This window comes from Besnoitia besnoiti, chromosome I, assembly GCF_002563875.1.
Source record: "Besnoitia besnoiti strain Bb-Ger1 chromosome I, whole genome shotgun sequence".
Lineage (NCBI taxonomy): Eukaryota > Apicomplexa > Conoidasida > Eucoccidiorida > Sarcocystidae > Besnoitia > Besnoitia besnoiti.
The window spans coordinates 3,462,434-3,475,521 of record NC_042356.1 but is presented as its reverse complement, the minus strand read 5'-3'; the positions used below and the strand labels follow the sequence as shown (position 1 = coordinate 3,475,521).

At 51.8% G+C, this 13,088-nt stretch overlaps 2 protein-coding genes across 2 annotated transcripts; both read right to left on the bottom strand.

Moving 5' to 3' along the window:
• Positions 1-869: 869 nt before the first annotated feature.
• On the bottom strand, positions 870-3,109 carry BESB_005050 (putative glyoxalase I; the record flags this gene model as incomplete). The annotated part of the gene is made up of 6 exons (XM_029359260.1): positions 870-965; positions 1,117-1,329; positions 1,597-1,882; positions 2,051-2,205; positions 2,569-2,691; positions 2,972-3,109. 6 exons carry the CDS (start codon positions 3,107-3,109, stop codon positions 870-872), a joined length of 1,011 nt encoding a protein of 336 aa, XP_029222173.1.
• Positions 3,110-6,036: 2,927 nt separating this feature from the next.
• BESB_005040 (uncharacterized protein) lies at positions 6,037-9,815 on the bottom strand (the record flags this gene model as incomplete). The annotated part of the gene is made up of 4 exons (XM_029359259.1): positions 6,037-6,711; positions 7,404-7,861; positions 8,204-8,337; positions 9,058-9,815. 4 exons carry the CDS (start codon positions 9,813-9,815, stop codon positions 6,037-6,039), a joined length of 2,025 nt encoding a protein of 674 aa, XP_029222172.1.
• Between the last annotated feature and the right edge of the window lie 3,273 nt (positions 9,816-13,088).

The following is a 13,088-nucleotide window of genomic DNA, read 5'->3' as shown; positions in this document are numbered from 1 at the left end:
CGGTTGCCCTCGATTTGCCACGTGATGTAACGCTGCTAATATGAGAGATGTAGCACTATATGCTCCGCATCTTCTGCTCTTCCGGTATCTGTGAACACCCATCAAAGCTGTCGCGGTGCCCTGTGGTATGCAGACATTCCTGGTTTGTCTACGGTTCTCCTTTCTACATCATGTCTGAAACACATTCGGGTACAGGCAATGCTGTCCTGCTGCACCGCCACGCTATTTTGATGGAGCTCTGTTTGGTGTGCTGATGCACCCATTGTTGCGAGGTGATATAGACGCCAGCCGTAAGCGAAACTTAAGCGCTAGGATTCCCGACCTTTCCCGCCTTTCTCTCCGGGATAAACAGCTCTGTTGTTTCTCAGCTGCTCTGTTGTCCTCAGCTGCTTATGTGAATGCTATTCTTCTGATGAGTTTCCATAGTTTCGACCGTTCCTCACGCCAGACACACCTGTTACATGTCCGGAAAAGAGATACACCATGCCATCCGGACGTTATGAGTATCTAACGAACTAGAAGCAGACCACGTAAGTCAGCTGTGCAAGCCAGGCGTAACCGTCCCTTGTAGAACTAAGCCGATACACCAGGGGCACTCCAGCGACTTGGCCAACGCAATGCGCACACGTTCAGTGCATGCCGCACCACGCGAAGTCCTGTACCACAACTCAACTAGAACTCAGCATCTCTAACAGATGTATAAAAAGATTTGTTTCCGAACACTCATGCGTCGTGGTAAGCGTTCACGCTTGACCGGCTGCCGCCGCTCAAGAACTGTGCGTTTGTGCCAGGAAGCGAAACCGGGCACTTTCAAACGTCTCCAAGCAACCGTTTGCTGTACTCGCTCTTCCGTGACACCTTACGAAGCGTTAATCTTGTTTAAGAAAAGAAACTCCACGTTGAATAAGCTCAATGCTGTACCCATCAGGGTCGTAAATGAAAGCAATTCCTCGCATGCTGCCGTCCTGCCAATGCACAGTCAAGAGACGATAGAGCACCACAAGCACACTTATGTAAGAAATTGTTACACCGACTCAACTTTAACACCAAAAACTAGCTGTAGTTAGAAACAAAAGAAGACCTTATAACGTTGTCAATACGCCTAGACAGTCTTACCTGTGGTTTCTTTCGAAAGCTTACACCGGCCACTTCCAGCTCCTTGCATGCTCCTTCGAGATCGTCACATAGAAAGCCGATGTGACCATAGCCTTGAGGGTTGTCATTCCCGTTGTGGTAGTGGAAGTCCTTGTCATTTTCCGTTCCGTGATTATGTGTCAACTCTAGCACCGGCTGCCAAAGGTTCTTTAGATACAAGCCCGCCTCGTCGCTCTGCAGTCAACAAGCCAAAACCTGACGCATTTTCTGATTGACCGACAATAATCCATAACACATTCCAGTGGACAATTACGAGAGATTATAGCAACCACAGCGCGTAACATGGATAAACTGCAAAGCAGCGGCTCGCCGATGTCAGGGTCACACTAAAGACGACATGCGCCGCCGCAGCTCTCTGTCCCTTCACTATTCAACCACCGCTGAAGCCTGAGCATCAGCTCCCTGACTCCCTAATACCTCTTTATGCGTCGCGACACTTACTTTGGGATCAGGGATATCAGCATCCGGCGGAATGCATGCCAAGAAGTACAGCGAAAAATCATCGAAATGCCTCTTCCGGATAAGCCTCATACCCAGTATCCCCGTGTAGAATGGAATTGAGCGAGATGGGTCTTTTATCCGAAGCATCGTTTGCGATAAATTGTACTCTTCTGTGAAAGGCGACGTGGCGGAACGAGACACCAATTCAATCCAGTATCCGTCCGGATCGAGGACAAATGCGATGTTTTTCATTTTGCCCTCGTCAGGGCGCTTGCGGAACTTAACGCTGCAAATCAGCCGCAAGACATGCATTGATCACATGGAATCCCATCCCATGTCTCCGCTCTGTCATGAAGAGGGGGCGACGATGCGTTAAAAACAAGTCGGATCTGCGGCACGAAATGCAACAGCGGCGTATCAGTCTCCACGACCTTGGGCCATGAGTAGACTTTACCTGTTTTGCTCCAACTTTCGGCAAGCCTCTTCGACGTTTGGCGTATTGAAGGCGATGTGTCCAAAACCTCGATGGGGCTCCATGTTGCCATTGTTCACTTGAAAAGACGGATCTTGTTCAGTGCCATAATTGTGAGTCAGCTCCAAGCACGTTGACTGCGCGCAGCATGCCGCGCAGTTGAAGCCGCACACACTCCAGTCATACATTCATTGCCGACCTCAGGCCGCGGAAGGCGAGTGCGCAGGTCGTGAGGATGGCTGAGGGTTTTTAATGTCGCACCAGAGGCAAACCGCTTATGTGCTGACCTGCAAAAGCGTTGGCTCGCTCGTCCGCGTGGTGATCGGTGTATGCCGGGAAGTCGCGCAGTGCAACCACGTCGATACGCAACAACGCGGTGTGGGGCGATAATGAGAGCACCTACTCCCACGAACTGCGGATGCATCTCCCGGCCATGCCGACAGTTCATCTTAATCCTCTGTCGGCAGCTTCGAAGATGGACATCCCCGTTGATGACGTACCTTCATATTCCACAAGTAACGTTCACTTTCTTTTCCAGTCCCAGTTGGAACCTGCTCACTTCCGCGCGGCAGCTCTAAAAAGTAGAGTGAAAACTTATACTCGGGAAAGTCATACGAGTGTATCTGAAACACAACTCACCCACAGCGAGCTATACGGCTTCACACATGCGCCGAACACCGGTAGAGAGGACTGGCCTCGGCGAGGATGAACAGAGCAACTGTTTGCAAGATGCACCCAAAACATGGAGGCAACTGTGCTGCAACACGAAGACAATCTAGCGTCGTCCACTCAGTAGGTTGGAAAATGAAGTCATTCTTTGTGTGCCTTTGATACAAGCTTCGCCAAAAATGAGGGCTTCCTCTCGTGTCAACGAACTAAGACAGTCGACGATTATCACCTTACGCATTTCATGCCGAAATTCTGCTCGTAAAACCTTAAAGAGGCGGCGGGATCCTTGATACGAAGCATTGTCTGCTGCCACCAGAAATTATACTTCACGCCAACGGCTCCTTCGCATGACGTTGCGAAAGCTTGAGACATCTTGGCCAGCCCCGCGCGAACAGTGAGTGACAGACACATGAACCAGGAGGTGTATATCTCTCTCTAGAGGGATCGCATACAGGAAGGAATGTACAAACTCAGTGGAAAATCGATTCGTGTAATACACACGCTGCTGAGATGGAGAATGACAAGATTTGAAGCTTGTACCCTCTCACGTCCGCACATTTTTTGGCTGCTAGTCGTTCAATATCGTCAGCCGCATGCGCAAAGAGCATGCAAAGCTCCCTGCTCCGGTGTCACATGTAGAGGCGCCAAATCAGTTTTTTGCCGCAGGTGGTGGTATACATTCGTTGGAGTCCTGACTCAAAAGTTGGTGAAATGAGTTTTCAAACCGCTGAGGGTTAGCGGCTGAAGTCCGGCGCGACTACTGAAACATACGAGTATCTACGTGGACCCGCGAGCTCCGGGCATGCGGTCGAGGCTTCCGTTTTCAAAGAAACGTCGTGGGCCCGAGAGGTTTTAAAGGATCATAGCTCTCTCGCTTTAACAGATGGGTTCAGGATGCTGACCCCTCTGCAATCTTCCACGTAGTGACGCGATCTGGAGTGTATCGGGTGTCGGCGGAAGAGTACGCAGTTGGCCTCGCCGCCCCCCCCCCCCCCCCGGCACGAGAGTCTCACAGCCCGCAGCAGATCATATCGCGGCAGAAGTTGGCGGTAAGACTTTATCGAAGATGCAATCCAGTTGGTTGGCGGTATACCCACGAGAGCGGTTTTCATGCGCTGCCGATTGGTTCACGGCGGTTTGTGCGGCTCTAGCACCGAGACAGCACGAGGCTCCACAACGGCCCGACAGACACAAATGCGGAAGGCGTTCCTCCAAAGTGCTTTTTTCCCCTTCTGCCGGAGGCGAAGATTGTTTTTCCGTTGACCAAGCATCCTCAGCGCGTTGCCACAAATTGGCGGGCCGCGGGCTGAGATTGACTGTAGGGAAGCGTTCCGGTTAATGAGGTCAGGCACTTCTATTTTACCAGGCACCTTGGCGCTGCGTGAAAATCTGGTGCTCCGCTGCCCTAATTTGCAAGACATAAGAGTAGAATCGGCCACGAGACGAGGGCGACTGACCCTGTCTCAGCCTGTTTCACCTCAGGTTATCTCTTGGCGTACTGTGGAAGATGATGCAGCAAATCAAATCCATCTCATGAGCCCATCCGTATACAGCGGAGAACCGTTGCCATTATTCCGGATGAGGCTCATCCATCCGATTACCTTGACATGCCAGGAAGGATTCGCCGGGTTCTCTCGTTCGAAATGTAGCGCGGAGCGGACAGTCTTCTATTAGTCTGCATCTTCCAGTGTTCACGCGTGAACAGAGCAGACATCCTGTCATACGGCTTTAGAAGTGGACCGCGCTTTTTTATGTCGTTTGCTGTCCCGGAGCACTCTATCAAGCTAAATACCCATGAATTGATATCTCTTGACACGATCTAATTTGCAGCTGGTCGCGCGGTCGTGGTCCCAGAGTGTTGGGCATGAGTTTCATTTTTTAAACAAACACCCACGCAAAACCCGATCTTTACCTTGTAGTAGTGACGACACGGACCATGAGTACAACAAAAATGAAGACACCGCTTGCACAAAAAGCCCCCTCCGCGTGCCCTTTCACACGAAGGAAACCTTCTTGTCGATCTGCTGACCGAGCCCAAAGCCATTCTGCCCTCTCAACGCGCTTTACACTTGTAAACATAATGCATCGACATCACACAACAGGAAAATGAGCGTGTGACGGCTCCTGCAACAATGTTCCCGCTCGCGGACAAACAAGTTCTAGATATGACGATAAACTCCGCACGCAGGGCATGTGCTCGATCACAACGGTCACCCACACATCAAGCGCTCCTTGTTCAGCCTCGGCCCTCCGCCAGTGGTACGTCGGCGCATGCACCGCCCTGTCTTGTCGATTCACGCACACCACCAAGCTGGCTTTGGTGGTTGGCGCCTATCAAGCAATGCTATTACACACACAGAGGGACGACAATTGGAGTAAAGGATAAACAAAAACGCACACAACAGACGTCCTCGGACGAAAGACTGCAAATGGACGACCAAGCACACCACTTCGGGTCGTTTAAAAGCGGCCGCAGACACTCCCCTGATCAAAGCCAAGTATCCCAAGATCAAGACGCTTACGATCCGCATTTGGTTGTGTCCCACAAATTCTACAAACTGAGACGCTAGCGAATGCAAACGACCCTAGACATAAGTGGAGTACGACCGTTAGGGAAAGTGTGGAAATGTGAACATCAACGAACTTGTTGATTCCTCTGAACTGCCGTTCCGAAACAAGGAACGTACGGGAAGAGATCTGCGGCGGGTGAATGGTACTCTACCCTATGTCTGTTTCACTCCACGCGAACAGCAAACGGCCGCCGAAATATCTGAATACCGCCGCCACTGCAGGACGTCACTGTTCGCTCGACATTCACTCACACGTGGCAAATACAGTACCCTCTCGTAGGCACAGCCCCACCATTTGCATGCAGCGCCATGAGACTCCAGCGCGCTCACTGGCCCCGGCCTCGCCGGCTGGAGACCGGCAGAGATAATGAGATTGGCCGCTGCCACCATTGTTGCTCACTCGGATCTCCTCAAGCATCATCAAAACGCACAGATCACACGCACACCATTTTAAAAAATCTTTAGCACCCAAGGAGTCGTAGGACCGCAACTCGATGGCCACTCAAGGGCGACTGATGTTAGAGATACAGACACATGCGCTGGGAACTCCACACTCATGGAACAAAAACATACATGCTGTATTCCGCGCGCGTCCGGGTGTACACTGTGTGTGCTGAGACTGCTACCAGCTACAGAACCGCTTGCCACCAAAAGGTCATCAACAGCCAAAAACTTGAAAGGTGACCCATTTCCTGTCTTACGGCCAGCGCCTTCTACAAAGTGACCCCATTACTTCCCCTGGCTTTCGTTACCCTGTGCAACAGCAGCGGGCTGCCCCTCCACGCTTTCATGACTATCTTCCCCGAACGAAATCGCGACACAAACGTCCACCGGTTCTGTCTCAAGACGCCATCCATGATCGGATGAGGGAACCAGCGTCGTTTTGGCCGCCAGTTCGGCCTCGCTCTCACCGCTGACCCCACGCTTCCGTCTTCTTTGTTCTCGACTATATTGAAACTTTCGCTCCTTTCTTTGCTCGGCGTCCGCGATCGCCTCGGTGGGCCAGAACGGATGAGGAGACTTCTTTTTATAGTAGAACAGCAACCCGAGGACACCGTAATCGACGAAACACAGACCGATCATCATAACAACAGGCCAAGTGTACTTCGAATGAAAAACATGAACAACCATAGACTGAAGCGGTATTTTAAGGAGCGAGCAGAAGCCTCCAATCATAAAGATTGCGCCCACAATCCTCCCAAATTGGGCAGATGCGAACGTGTCACTAACGTAACAATAAACCTGTGATGAGTAAAATCCCACATAAAAAATAAGAAGAACAGCTGCGATATACGCCGTTGCTCGTGTCTGAACGAGCGCCAGACCAAAAACGGCCGTAATGATTGTGTTAAGCCCAAGCAAAACTTTAGTAATCCCATACATGTCCGTCAGCTTGCCATAAATCTGCACAGAGCAAAACCACAAAAAGCCACTCACAACATATAGGGGAGACTGCCCTTCCATTCCTACCTTCAGTGCAAATCTGTGATGGAGTGGGTGTATTCTCAAACAGTAATTTCTTCTCCACCAACCGTATAGAAGTGAGGACCACAGGTACGCACTGTGTCGAATTTTTACGATCAAAATGCACCTCACTGCTGATCCCCGTCCACACCGGAAGGCAACGTGACGCGAGGCCGCGAAGAAACAAAACAGAATACCCCATTAGAAACTGCCTGCGGAACAACGCTATTTTGCCCTTCCCTGACACACACCAAACAACGTGCTGTGAGAAAACACCCATATTACTGATGGGATGCTGACACGACAAAGGCTTGAATGAGCTCCTACCCCTGCCCGGATAGAGAGTGGATGAACTGTAAGGACGAAAGTCCGTATGGAGGATGAAACAGGTGTGTGATAACCTAATATGCGTGGCCATAAGCCTCAGCGGGCCGCCCGGATGACACCACTAGCTGCAGCGTAGAAAATGCAACCATGAAAAAATACAGGCTGCCACACACATGCGTTGCGCTGATGTACAACGTCCTATGGATTTAATTTTCTGTCTAGACTGTGATGTACAACGGCTGTCACGCCACCACATTAGTTCTTGCCGACGCGGACGGACGCATCAACCTCTTCGTCCGACTTACAATGCAAGAGATGCAAGAAAATGGCATGCCGACGCCGAGGAAGTTGTTGACGTCCTTGCCAAAAAGGCCCTCAGCACTAGTGCTGAGAAACGGGTACGCAAGTGCTTGAATAACAACGTGGAAGACCATCAGGAAGCAAAATTTCGATAGAAGTTGCTGTGGAAGAGACGGAAGAGGCTCGGGTGGAGCCGCCGTCACTGCCTGCTCCACGACACTACTGCCTCGTGCATCAGCACTGTCGACCTGCTGCGCCAAAATGTCACTGCTGTCCACACGAGAGGACCCCTTCCTCAGGCTGAAGAGCGAGGAGACAGAAGATGAACGAATAATGTGACTCCAGCTTCTCCCCTCTTGCCGCCTGCGAAGTCTCTCTTCAGCCTCGTCGAGGTGCACGAAGCTCGCCCACGGAAGAAATGGATAGAACTCAATCAGCAGGAGGCAGATCAACCAACAAAGCCCTGCACGAAAAAAAAATCAGTGAAGTGTCATTCCAACGCCGTCATATCTTGCGCCGAGCCATACTGATCTTCGCGCTAGCGGTGAGTCCAATAAAACCAGGAATAAACAAAGGCGCCACACAGAAGCCTCTCCAGTAGAACAGGGACGCGCGTTCAAAGTGATACAGCTCGTACACGTACGTTGCGTTTCCCTGAAACCGAAGCCCACTTGACATGCTCTAGAATTCGATACGCATGCTCTGTAGGACGCAGCATTCGGGTCGCATGCAAAACAATTCTTCACGAGAGCACCGCGTAATGAACTCTTGCCTGCGGTAAAACTACAGCCAAAAGGACGCGTACCGGGCCCGAGCGCAGCATAACCGAAGCAAGTGTCTTTGACAGATATTGCTGAGTTTTTGCTCTCGACCGTGTCCAATATAGTCGGCACTGCGAAGCTCAAGCTTTTCGCGGACCCCAAGAGCGCTACGACAACCCTGCAGTAATTCGGAAAGGAAGTGACACCGAGGTACATGCCTGTATGCCAAGGATATCTGTCGCATTGAGATCTGCATTGAGAAAACCCGCGGGCAGGTACTCAGCTAGTCAATGCGAGAGGCTCCCGGATAAAACGTCACATCCGGTACCCCAACTGGTTTGCAGTAGGCCCATTTCACAATGATGCACCGTACTCGAACGCAACTGAACAGATAAAACTGCAATACGGTCTATAAGGGCCCTCCACCTCACCCACTAGTCGGTCGCGCAGACTGAGCTTCCAGGAGAACCACAGAGAGACAATACGATTTGTACAAGCGTTACACGGAGACATTCATAAATATGTGCGATGCCCGAATATCGAATGTGCGCCGTGTCGGATACAATACAATTATTAATGAATGCAGTAACTCGTGGTTCCTGAGATGACAGTCCGTAAACGCGAGGACATGCCCGTCTAGTCCACTACTCTAGAATTTGTTGAAATGTTCCTTCCATCCGTTCAGACAGCCGAAAAAGTGTTTGCGCCCGCCTAAAAGTAACATTTTTAATAGCATCAATATGAATGCACACCGTTACCTGCAACAAACATCTGCACTACTGACACTGTCGGCCAACGTAGTACAGGGATCCGAAAGGACCCGAGAATGCAAGGAGACACGTCCAAATATTTACTGCCTCCCGTGCCGCTCGATGAAATGCAACCTGGCATTGCTTACCCTTCGTGTCCGGGAAAGAGGTTGGCTACGGAAAGAGTAGCCATGTAGCCGCTATCTGCTCCGATACCCATCAAAACAAAGGATGGATAATATGTGGGCATCCCACGTCCGGCGAGCCCGAGAAGGATCCACGCTGTGAAGTTGAATGTCTGTCCGAACAAGCCCGTGAGCTTCGGGCCAAATTTGTCAAGAAGAAACCCCGCCAAAAGTGAACAAGCGAAGGCACACGAGAGACAGACGACAAAGAGATTTTGCACCTCTGTATTTTGGTGTTCACAGGCGAATCTCCTTCCACCATTCTCCGGGAGGCGAAGGTCGATAGAAGAAGCATCTCCCAAGTCACCACACAGCCACAGGTAAGCGCCACTCCTGAATAACATATTCGAAATATTCGGCCACGCAAAGTACACGCGACCGGTTAGTAATGCGTAAACGATGTATACACCTAGCAAAACGAAGCGATTGATGCCGAACGGGGTGGGCTGAAGCCGGGCTGCTGCCATTGCAGGTGTGGAGTGGAGTGTGCGGCACTTCCTTTCAAACAGACGCTCGAATAATCGTATCGGCGCTGTTGCTGGCTCGTGACTCGCTCTTCCACCGTCGCGGCGGCGACTGTCATTGTCTTCGGCGGGGCCGCCGTGATCCGCCTCCCCATACGGGCTTTCACGAGTTTTTGTTTCGGTTGGAACAGTCAAATCGCCTTGCTTCGAGACCCGTGAAGAGGCCTTGCTTCCAAACTTGGAAGAAACACTCTCCATTGTGCAGACCTCGACTTCGCGGAATGAAACCGTCGGAAACTGCCCACAACCTGCCAGCAAGGGTCGCCCGTCGTGGTGTTCAACGTTCGTCGAGCTTCTGGTAGCCAGGTACCACTAACCCCCCAGAAAGTGCAGACACTCCAGTGTGACTCCTGATATGCAATTCGTTTTCATCCTCTGTCCCACAGTCCTGACAAACGGCGATTCGCCTCACCACAATGCCCGTAGAAGATGCGCAACATCAAGCGCAAACACCTGGGCAACAAGCTTGTAACAGACGGCAACCGGACGAAGGAATTCGTCTCGCTGTCTCGAATGACCGGAGACGGCAAAATATGCAACGCTCATTATGTATCTGTGACTGAGGCGTGGCCTGTTCCGACCAAAAACGCTATGCGAGGGCAACACGTCTTTTCAGCACTGTGAGGCTACCTGAGGCCTGATCCGTTGGTCATCCACAGGAAAGAGCTTTTACCACGCATAGGCTGGGAGGAAATGGCTACACATAGTTCCATCCTCAGACACCAGAGGCGGACCGAGTAGCCTACTTACGCAGGCCTCTACAGTAAATGCTCTGCACACTCTCGTTGTGTCCACAGGCAGAGGCCGAAACGGAGCAGCGTGCCTATGGGAACACGCTACCAAGCAAAAATAATGAAAACGGACAAATATTCGTCAACGTAGAGCGATCCTGAAGCTAGCTTGTTTGCCCACCCACGGGCGACCTTTGGGTTGGGAAGAAACATGCGACGGGGCCGCGGCTCCATTCCTTGGCTGTGCGCTCAGCATTTTCAGGTGCTAGTTGCGAACATCTGCCTCCAAAAACGGTACATCCCTCGAGGACGCTCAACGCCCTATTCATCACAATACTGTGACCGCAGAGGAAGAGCACCGAACATGCCGAGTCGCATGTAACCCGGACCAAGCAAACAGCATTTGCACCGGGTGACCAACGGGCTGAAACGCTCTCGCCTCCTCTGGGATGTAGACACTCGCCCTCTTCCCTCGAGACGAAGAGCAGGAATGCAAACACATTTTTGGGGGAGCGAGGACAAAACCTGAACAACTTCTTGTGATTGGGGTCATCTCAGCTGGAAATCCAAATCAGCTCCCGGCATTGCGGGTCTGCGGAGGCAGACCCCGAGGTACTAGCAAGCATGCCACACGGTGGTTCTTCAATCGAGAGGGGGGGGGGGGGCAGTTCGTGGAGTTAAAAGCCCCGAACGCGACTGTTCATCAGAACCTTCCATATGACAGCTTGAGCATTATCTCTCCTCAAGCCCACGTCTGGCACTAGCCTCAAAAAAGTGGTTCACTCCGATAGTTATTGGCCTCTGTCCGATTTTTAGATTGGAGATGAGGGCATACCCACGGTCCAAATCAAGCGGGCAAACGTGGCATGGTCAAGAGGCCGGGTGAAGTGACCTTCGTCGTTCGCACTGCGAGTACCCCATGTGACGTCCGGCAGGGGTATTGAGCATCACACTGAGCGATGCTACTGTGAAAAAGGTGCATATATTTTGCATCCAGATATATAGCCGAAAGGGGGTAATGATCAAACTCACCAAGTCATCGTTTCTGAAACCAACCCTGTTCCGTTTCCGGGCGGATGAGACGGCAGATGCATGTAGTCAGACACTCCGCGACAGCCCTTCGGACATAAAGAGAGTCGGGTAATGAACGAAATTGTGGCTCGACAGCTGCCTCCTCGCACGCTCTACCAGAAATGGGGAACGCAAAGTGACTGCAGTCCTTTTGTATCTCAGGACAGAGGTTTTGTGGGTGCATGCGTGAGAGTTCCACGGATGCGACGAACTGGTCAATACCCATTATCAAGACCAGCTTCTACTCGCGTAAAGCGGCAGACCGATTTCGCGTACAACGGGCTCTACACACTAGCTCGTTTCTGTTTAGTTCATTGACTGGGCCACAGGAAGGGAGGTCACACACTGAGAATTAATCTACTCAGCTTTATTTAGCAGCGCACCTCTGTTGTGACTTTTGCCGACAGTGTGGCCACGGCTACTCTTACAGCCTACGATAACTGTCCAGTAGACAAGCTAGCAAGGAAGGCGCCCGACGCTCGCATTCACTGGGATGTCCATTCAAGAGCCATGCCACCTCATCCGGACGACTCGCCTGGCTCCCAGCTACGAGGCCCGTAGTCTAGGATCCACAGAATGCTTCTGAATAGAACCAGAACCGTCTAGCGTGGCAGTTTGTAGGCTCCACCTGAGGAGCGAGCTGATAAGGACCCAGTCAATTTCTGTCATTAGGAGCCAGCTCGGTAACTGGGGACTTCCAGCAAGAGCCCGCATTCAGCGTGGATCAACATCCATTGAAAGCACTTCACATTCCCATGAACTCATGGGGATTCCTCTTCAGGGGCATTCGTTACATCACTCACGGTCGAGTTGTTTCACTGACACCAGTTTCCAGTGGACAGTGTAGCGCTGTCGGGCAGTGATGGTTTCGTACTCTCCCACATTTACGACGAATCTGTCGGCGAGCCGGCGGCTAAATGTGAATTCCAACCGGATCTCTCATGGCGCACTCCAAGCACCTCGCGGTGCTGCGGACACAAGTCGTTGTAAAGGGAGAGGTGGGAACCCTTGGAAGCATATTTGGATTCTTGCGGACAGATGTCTCCGCGAAGAAGCCCTTGCTCGAGAAGCTCGCGCTGCATGCCAGCGGACAGCACATGGGGGTTGTTCGGGAGGCGAGCCACAATTCCGGTGACTGATGCGGCCGTTTGTGCACCGCGGGATCGCTGTAGGAATCTGTATTCGGGCAGCGCGCGTGGGAGGTTCTAGTTTTTGATCCACTTTCGCTGCTGCGAGGCGCATAACCTGCGGATGCGATGTTTAATCTTCCTTTCAGACAGAGTAGGTTGGAAACCCTGCAATCTCAACGACAGGTTACGCTCCCGCGGCGGCAGGTGTGGGCTGGTGGTTCAGAATTGTGTACGTGATTCCACAGTCTCTGCTTCACGCATTTTGTTCTAATCTTCCATCCTGACAAGGTCACCTTGGCTCTCCCCTGTAATAATACTGAAGGCTACCGGCAGGCCGAAGAGGGCATTTTTAAACTTTTTCCAAGACAGAACCAAGGGAGTGACTTCGTGCTGGACCGTGCCTCCGACACGCTGTTTGTGAGTGGGACCGCCCTGCACTTCCCTGCTGGTTCGAACCTTAAGTCAACGGGTCGAAAAACATCGTGAAGCTCGCCTCGTCCCCCGTCGGGGTCATCTCAACGGTTTCGCGCGTCCAGGTC